The 9,396-nt window shown below is 40.9% G+C and overlaps 1 protein-coding gene across 1 annotated transcript in view; it reads left to right on the forward strand.

Moving 5' to 3' along the window:
• The first annotated feature begins 3,525 nt into the window (after positions 1-3,525).
• The window catches only part of slc25a46 (solute carrier family 25 member 46), a 9,949-nt gene continuing 4,078 nt past the window's right edge, over positions 3,526-9,396 (forward strand). Inside the window, exons 1-8 of the mRNA XM_042215554.1 lie at positions 3,526-3,972; positions 4,657-4,699; positions 5,152-5,209; positions 5,386-5,463; positions 6,055-6,155; positions 6,996-7,092; positions 7,332-7,490; positions 8,386-8,692. Of these exons, the coding sequence (XP_042071488.1) occupies positions 3,708-3,972; positions 4,657-4,699; positions 5,152-5,209; positions 5,386-5,463; positions 6,055-6,155; positions 6,996-7,092; positions 7,332-7,490; positions 8,386-8,692 (1,108 nt within the window). The 5' untranslated portion in view covers positions 3,526-3,707. The remainder of the gene's footprint in view (positions 3,973-4,656; positions 4,700-5,151; positions 5,210-5,385; positions 5,464-6,054; positions 6,156-6,995; positions 7,093-7,331; positions 7,491-8,385; positions 8,693-9,396) is intronic.

Here is a 9,396-nt window from a genome sequence, read left to right on the forward strand (position 1 = left end):
CTCAGCAGCAACAACAGGATGAAGTGCAAGCCTCCTGGTGCCGTTTCCAGTGTTGACATTGAAGACTTGACTGAACGCTCAGTATTTGGTTTGATTTTTACATGCCTCTTATTATCCTCAGTGTTTATACCTGCAGTACTTTCTTTGGGTTTTCATTACTGTATTTTTCGGACCACAAGGTGCACTGAATTAAAAGGCGCAATAAGCAAAACAAAACAGTCAGATAAGTCAAACTTTATTCAACTCATTCTTCTTGCTTCCTCCACTTCTGTACCATTGATTCATTAATGTTGAATTCTCTGGCAGCTGCTCTATTCCCATGTTGTTGCAGTATATTAATGACTAACCTCGTATTGTGGATGGATTATCTCAGTTGTTCTCCTGACTGAAGTTTGGTCCGTTTACAGCATCCTGCCATGCGATTGCATTTGTCCCTAACCATCGGGAACCTTCACGTTAACTTTTCTAAGTTGAAAAAGGTTAGCGTTCATCCTCCAGCTTCACTGTGTTTATGTTATGCTAACATAGCTGTGTCGCTAGCGATCACATAGCACATCATTATATACCAGCTAGTCCAACTTCAGTAACCCTACAAACGTCACTGCTGTTTAGTTTTCTGTCTTCATTTATGTTGGAAGTGATAGCAAGCTGTACGTTTGAATTTTTTAGAAATCTCTCAGACAGAACATGCTAAACTAATCTACGTTAGATCTTACAGACACTGAGCTGACTGACAACAAATACACTGTGTATTACTGTAGATTATAAACCAACAGTTGTGTTACTGTGTTGCTAGGGCCGTAACAGTTAATGGTGCAGGACCTACTGGTTGATTACAGCTGAATGACCTCCAATTTCAGATGGGGGAGTCTCGTCTACGCCTCTTCCTGTTGGTACTCTCACTACAGATTGTGTAGCATGAGTTTGTGTACTGCTAATAAATGTCTGCATCACTTTTTGTAAGTCAGTCTAGTCTTTTGTTGTCCTTGGCTGTAAAAGTTAAAATCCATCTTCAACATTTAAATAGTTGTAATTAAACAGAGCTGGAATCAGTTCAAAGCAAAGAAATCATCACTGAACCTGAGTAAAATCTAGACCAGGTCGGAGCCCTCACTGTCTTCTCCGTTCGTCAGCTAACCTCACGTTAGTTACAAGCCGCCTCTGCTTCGTGTTCGTTGTTTCTAAACTACGTTTACCTTGTTTACCTTACTGCTGTTTCCTATGATCAAATCTGTGTTTAGGTCCACGTCCACGTCCTGGCCTCTGGGCTCCCTCTCTTCTGTGCCTCCTAACAGACTTCAGTCTTCAGTTACTCACCTTCACAGGCTCGTGCTGCAGCAGCACTTAATGTCGTTAAAGCAAACCTTTAGAGAGTGTTTTTCCTCACACACACAATCCAGACGTGTCTGCTTTAAAAAAAGTCAACATACAGCCAGAAACCACCTGTTACTTTGCTTAACAGCTTCTTGTAATGGACCGTGCTCTCCTGTGAAGGCTCAAAATGCACTCAGCACACCCAAATAAATACGACAATAAGAAAGATATTAAGGTGAAACTCAAACTCAAAACACACAGAAATGATAAAATTACTCAAGCAGCAGCAGAAATTTTTGCCCCATTGGTGTGAGAATCCATCTAACACAGGATCATGGCAGTTTGTGATACGGTCATCTCAAAACACTGATTTGTGTCTGTGTGTACAAAATAAATATTTTCCTATATAAGCAGGCATCAGCAATAATTTATATTTTAATTAGGGCAATGCGGTTCCTGTGTAGAGTAAAAAAAAAGAAAAGTGTGTTGCACTGAGGTTTTCGGGTAATGTTATCAGTACATGTTACAGAGCTCTAGTATCAAAAATATCTCAGGTTGAGGACAGCAAAGAACCAAAGTTTGGGAACATGTTTCCAGCATTTTCTGGTAACATCTCCTGTGGTATTTCAAATAAATTAAGACAAATTTACATTTACTGATGGGGTGCACAAAAAGACATGCTGTTCTTGAGCATTAAATGTGGTGCAATTTAACTACTCTAATATACCAAAACATTTGGATTTTGAGGGAAACACCTACATATCCAATAACGTAAAAAATGAGTGTAACCACACCTTTTATTTGGAAATATTGACCCCGGGCTTCTTCTTCTTTTTTTTTTTTTTAGCAAAAAAACAAATAAATCTTTTAATACCAAAAGACGGGTTTGTGCTGGTTGGATTTATTTAAGATGTTTTCAACAGAGTTCTTCACAGAAAAATTGTAAATAAATTGAAATATCTCAGATGTAGTTGAAGACAAAGCAAAACGAATATAAGAAAAGAAAAAAGGGGGGATTCTGACAGCCTTTTGATTTAAAAAAAAAAATAGGGTATGTAACAATTAGAGAAAGACCAAGTTTACAGACAGCAAATGCTCAGAGAGAACCAAATTAATAAGGATCAGGTGAACAAAATCAGGCATTAACAAAGACTGGACAAAGAAGAAAAGGAAAATAGTAAAACAATATATTGTTAATGTAAGAGTGATGTTAGAAACCAAAATTATCAAAAGGTTTTTTAACAAATGTGATTTTCTTTTTTGAAACTAAATGTTGCTGCAGCTGTTTTTACATTAGTGTTACATGGCAGCTCAATAGAGGATTTACCTCGATGCTGCCCCAACATTTCGTTTTGTTTGCGGAGTGAGTCAAGTATACAGCGCCACATACTCTAAATATGGAGCAAAGCTGTGAGCATTAAAAACAAGGTATGTGTTTATAGTATCATTGAATAATAATACCTATCTTCAGAGATCAAAGCATTCAGAATTTTACACTTAATTAAACATACTAACGCACAGTGAAAAGACTCCACTGTTGTACGCCTTACCTGTGCAAATCAGGTTTGTTGTGAACTCAAACATTAAAGAGTCTGTTTTCAGTTTTGTGACATTTTTCCACACACACAAGAAGATCAACTGAATATTAGAAAATGCTCTATTTTAAATTTGAAAGATATATTTAGTTTTTCTATCTATAATAAATGGTATATTTGTCACCAATGATTCGTTCTGAATTACCATAAACACCTAGTAAAAACTGTACAGATTATCAAAGTATTTTGCCATGGATATGATATCTGTCAGCTTTAGATACAAGGTCAGAAAACAGCTCCTGCAGCTTCTGAGGATTCTTTTTTAAAAGGGAAAATTTCAGGTTCCATTTTGACACCACTGCAGGTATTTCACATTTTCACAAATCTGCTCAACTCTTGTTGTGTGTTTGTGTTCTTTCCTTATACACACTGTGCTTATGTGCTACAAGTGAAATAATTCCCAATTAGTGAAACTAGCCTACTAAATGAACAATGGGCTGTGAGGTCAGTTCCATAAGGTTGTGAAAACCTGCAGTCAGCTGAGACTAAAGAAGTCACTTGAACGAAAGTTTGTGCAACACAAACCAGCACAAACGTTTGAGCGTGCAGAAAGACATAACCCAGCTAGGGTTCACCACTCTCTGATGGCCTGTAGGAGGCAGCACGAGCAGTCAGCCGGTATACAAAGTATAGAAAAAGAAGTGTTTCCGGGTGGCAGGTGGATGTTTTGGTGTGGGTCGGGTTGATTAGGTCGTTACAGGTTCTCCAGTAAACCGGTCCGTGCACACTTTGATGCGCTCCCCTGAGCTCTGCTAGCCGGATATCAGTGTCGCCCCCCTCACTCGCTCCGACCCTGACATGGCCTCCAGGCGGCCGGACAGCTTCGACGGGCTCGGGTACCGTGGCCGGGATGACCCGCTGTACGGAGCGGGCTACCCGGTTCGGAGCGCCGGAGCCCCCGCCGAACCGCAGCTCCACCACTGGGTCACCACGCCGCCCGACATCCCCGGCAGCCGCAACCTGCACCCTGGAGAGCGGACACCTCTGTTCGATGACGCCCCGGGAGAGATCGCAGGTTCTGCAAGCGGCTGGGAAGCTCCAAATCCCAGCAGGCCCCCCGCTGGTAGGTTGTTGTGCAGGTTCAGAGTCACCTAGCCTAGCTGGCTAACGACAGGATGGAGCCAGAGCTGGCCAACTAAAGAGATAATGGTCTGATAGGCGCCGATGACCTGTCAGCATGCATGCTAACCGGAAGCTAGCGCACAAGCTAATCAAGCTCAGAGTAATTATGTAATAAACGGACTGGGCTAGCGGCTAGTTAACTAGAAGGCTAATTATATTAGCCAGTTGGCTAACAAAATGCACAAATAGTAAATACAGTAATATAGTAAAATTCTGACTCGCCCATCATTTCCTCAAATTTTGCAAGAAAAATGGGAAACGCAAAATGCAAAGATGTGTTAAAACATGCAAACACACCTGGAAATACAGTCAGTAACGCAAAACAGAGTCTAACTCCAACGAGCTTGACAGTAAATATCTGGTATGAGCAGCTTTATTCTGCAGCACCGCCTGAACTCTCAAAGGCAGCTTTCTGTAATTTGTGTTTGTTGTGCTATGTTTAGTTTACTACTTATTAACTAACTTTATTGGAGTTAAAAGTTATTAAAACAGTGGAATCATCCTCGGTGATGAATGAACTAGACAGCAGACTGTTTGGTAGCTTATGTGAATAAAGCCGTTATTGATTTTATTTATGGACGTCCTGCACTGTGCGAGTTTATCGTGTTTGCTTTTGTCGTTGCAGAGCAGCTGAATCGATTCGCTGGCTTCGGGGTTGGATTCGTCAGGTGAGGAAATCGTTTCTCATGGTTTCAAGATGAGCAGAGGCTCGGACCGAGTCACTGCATGTGGACCAATATTCAGCTTGAATGAGTTTATTCAGTCTGAACTGTTTGGACTCCATGGTTGGGAACAATCACACATCTTTCTGTTCTCAGTGTTTCCACTGAAGCTGAAGCTTCATTTAGTTTCAGCGACTCACTGCAACAAAAGTCTCCACTGTCGAGTCAAAGATGCTGGTGGTGATTTTGGTTCTAATCACAGGGAAAAATGAGAGCAAAAAAGGGACGAGACTGTGTCAGTGCTCGCCATTAGTGACAACCAAAAAGCGAGATGTTTTACTTTTTGACACTTTCATCCCAAAAACAGGCTGAAGTGTGAGAAGTCAGGGGGTTTCTAACTAAAACGTGTGTGTGTGTGTGTGTGTGTGTGTGTGTGTGTGTGTGTGTGTCGCACTCAGTCTGTTCACAGAGAACGTCCTCTCTCACCCCTGCATCGTGTTCCGCAGACAGTGCCAGGTATGACCTCACCTTCTTATCAATAAATGATCCATAAATAATGATGGCTATGGATTAAAATACTTTTATTAACGCCGTGGGAGAAACTTTTTTATTTCAGTTTTGTGCGTTTTGAGACATTAAATGTTTTATTTTCCTCTTTCTGTTGCTGCACTCTGATTGGCTGTTTACATCAGGTGAACTACCACGCCCGGTGTTATCACCTGACTCCATTCAGCGCTGTCGCTGTAATGTACAGCATCACCAAAGCTCAGGTAACGGGACACACTAAAACCCAAAGATGAATAAAAATATATGTAAAAAGATCATTTTGAATACGTTTGATTGTTTCTTATAAATTATGATAATTATATTTGTATAAAAAGCAGTATAAAAATATTAATCAAATAGGAAAATCTAAATGTATTTGGACATAATGACATTTAGAATATTTCTTTTAATAATACAAAGTTAAATATATTAATATTAAAATGGAAAATGAAAGTATTTTAACATTATTTACAAATAAGTTTAAAAAGTTTAAATATTGCAAAATAGTAAATGCAGATACAATATGGAGGTTTACAACTGATCAGAATAATCTAAATAAATAATAATACAGAATAATGTATTTATTATAAATACAATATGAAAACTCATAGATAAATATTAAAAGAATAAAAATAGAGACTTAATTATTGATGATGGAGGGGGCACTGTGATGTTGCCTCACAGGAAGGAGGACTACTACTGATATACTCCGGCTTCCTCCCACTAACCTGAGTCGGCCTGTCCACACGCATTTATACTTCAGGATATAAATTGTGTTATTATGTTGTCGGTGATTAATATGTTGTGTTGATCAGGGTGTGAAGGCTCTGTGGAAGGGGATGGGCAGCACATTCATCGTTCATGGTGTTACCCTCGGAGCCGAGGGCATCATCAGCGAGTTCACGCCACTGCCACGGTAACCACCTGCTCCTTTAACTAAGTAACTAAGTAATTAATTACTTTTGAAAATAAGTAATCAGTAAAGTAACTGGATTACTTTTGGGGGGAAGTAATCAGTAATTAGTTACTGATTACTTTTTTCAAGTAACTTGACCAACACTGGTTATCAATAATATGAATTTGGATGGATGCATAGATAACTGTCATCAGCATATTTTATTTATTTATTTTTTTTACATCTATAACATAAAGATAATTTGGAATATTTTAAATGTCTGATTAATAAAATAGAAGAAAATGAAAAGGTAACAACAAAATGAGAATATATACAAGAAATCAAGAATATTTACAGGATAAGAAAACAACTATGTACAGGTATTTATAGTGCAGACCACAGGATTAATCTGACTGACCTGTACCTGGATTGTTTCTTTGAACTTTAATAGCACAGCAGGCCCGATGTTTGCCTGGACAGGAAGTCTCTGGCAGTTTCTGCTGAAGCTAGATCAGAGAGAGGGATGTTGTACTGCTCCTGAGACCCGTATCTTGTCTTTTCTGGTCGGGTGGTCTGTAGAGAGTGCTTTGGATGGTTCCTTCCATTGTCCATCGGTGGCTGCCACTAAGATGAAACAAAAAAAATGTGGATACTAGTCACTCTTCAACAAACAAAACAGGTTAACAAAGCACTAAAAAAAACATAAGAGGAACCTATACTTAAAATTTTTAGCTTGCCTGTTAAAAGTAGTCGTGTTCTGGTGTACCTCCTCCAGGACAGCAGAGAGTTTGCTCTGACAGAGAGAACCCCTGACTGCCTCCAAACCAGTCATCCTCTCAACCACTCCTGCATATTTCTCAGGCTCATTCTGCGGGGCCATGATGTCACCGGCACGGAAGCAGAAGAAGCATATGCTGTTATGACCTCCAGCACTTGCAGGAAGATGGCTCAGAATCTGGTCTTCATAACAGAATGTGCCCTGGAATATTGGCTGTTGACGCGCTGGGCTCCCACAGCTTGTACTTGCCTTTTGTAGGGAGTGATGAGGGGTAATGGACATTGGAGTCATGGGTACACTCCATGTGCCAAGATAAAATGCCCTTGAGGAGGGTAGACTGACTGTCTGCACAGTGGGCTGTGGCGGAGCAGTCTGGACTCAATTGGGGCACCCTATCCATGCTTCCGATTTTGGTTCAGTGGATTAAGCAGCACTGCCAGAAACTACCAGCTCAGCTGAAATTCAGGCTTGGTGTCCTCATGGTTAAAGACACTGTCCAGCACTGGGACACTGCAGTACAGAGGTCTGCTCTGGTTAAGGAAAAGCTAAAGAACAACATAAACAGTTTTACTATTAAGGTACGATATGGGCTATCTTCAGAGATCAAAGCATTCAGAATTTTACACTTAATTAAACATACTAACGCACAGTGAAAAGACTCCACTGTTGTACGCCTTACCTGTGCAAATCAGGTTTGTTGTGAACTCAAACATTAAAGAGTCTGTTTTCAGTTTTGTGACATTTTTCCACACACACAAGAAGATCAACTGAATATTAGAAAATGCTCTATTTTAAATTTGAAAGATATATTTAGTTTTTCTAGCTATAATAAATGTGTATATTTGATCACCAATGATTCAGAAATTAACCATAAAACTAGCTAAAAACTTACAGATTAATCAAACTATTTTACCTGGATATGATAATCTGTCAGCTTTAGATACAACGGTACAGCTCCTGCAGCTCTCTGAGGATTTTTTTTAAAGGGAAAATTTCAGGTTCCATTTTGACACCACTGCAGGTATTTCACATTTGCACAAATCTGCTCAACTCTTGTTGTGTGTTTGTGTTCTTTCCTTATACACACTGTGCTTATGTGCTACAAGTGAAATAATTTCCAATTAGTGAAACTAGCCTACTAAATGAACAATGGGCTGTGAGGTCAGTTCCATAAGGTTGTGAAAACCTGCAGTCAGCTGAGACTAAAGAAGTCACTTGAACGAAAGTTTGTGCAACACAAACCAGCACAAACGTTTGAGCGTGCAGAAAGACATAACCCAGCTAGGGTTCACCACTCTCTGATGGCCTGTAGGAGGCAGCACGAGCAGTCAGCCGGTATACAAAGTATAGAAAAAGAAGTGTTTCCGGGTGGCAGGTGGATGTTTTGGTGTGGGTCGGGTTGATTAGGTCGTTACAGGTTCTCCAGTAAACCGGTCCGTGCACACTTTGATGCGCTCCCCTGAGCTCTGCTAGCCGGATATCAGTGTCGCCCCCCTCACTCGCTCCGACCCTGACATGGCCTCCAGGCGGCCGGACAGCTTCGACGGGCTCGGGTACCGTGGCCGGGATGACCCGCTGTACGGAGCGGGCTACCCGGTTCGGAGCGCCGGAGCCCCCGCCGAACCGCAGCTCCACCACTGGGTCACCACGCCGCCCGACATCCCCGGCAGCCGCAACCTGCACCCTGGAGAGCGGACACCTCTGTTCGATGACGCCCCGGGAGAGATCGCAGGTTCTGCAAGCGGCTGGGAAGCTCCAAATCCCAGCAGGCCCCCCGCTGGTAGGTTGTTGTGCAGGTTCAGAGTCACCTAGCCTAGCTGGCTAACGACAGGATGGAGCCAGAGCTGGCCAACTAAAGAGATAATGGTCTGTCCTGTGAAGGCTCAAAATGCACTCAGCACACCCAAATAAATACGACAATAAGAAAGATATTAAGGTGAAACTCAAACTCAAAACACACAGAAATGATAAAATTACTCAAGCAGCAGCAGAAATTTTTGCCCCATTGGTGTGAGAATCCATCTAACACAGGATCATGGCAGTTTGTGATACGGTCATCTCAAAACACTGATTTGTGTCTGTATGTACAAAATAAATATTTTCCTATATAAGCAGGCATCAGCAATAATTTATATTTTAATTAGGGCAATGCGGTTCCTGTGTAGAGTAAAAAAAAAGAAAAGTGTGTTGCACTGAGGTTTTCGGGTAATGTTATCAGTACATGTTACAGAGCTCTAGTATCAAAAATATCTCAGGTTGAGGACAGCAAAGAACCAAAGTTTGGGAACATGTTTCCAGCATTTTCTGGTAACATCTCCTGTGGTATTTCAAATAAATTAAGACAAATTTACATTTACTGATGGGGTGCACAAAAAGACATGCTGTTCTTGAGCATTAAATGTGGTGCAATTTAACTACTCTAATATACCAAAACATTTGGATTTTGAGAGGACATCCTGATCTCAGTTGTAGAGTGGAGCAGGC

This window comes from Haplochromis burtoni, unplaced genomic scaffold, assembly GCF_018398535.1.
Source record: "Haplochromis burtoni strain Fernald_Lab_line unplaced genomic scaffold, NCSU_Asbu1 Contig_756, whole genome shotgun sequence".
Classification (NCBI taxonomy): Eukaryota; Metazoa; Chordata; class Actinopteri; order Cichliformes; family Cichlidae; genus Haplochromis; species Haplochromis burtoni.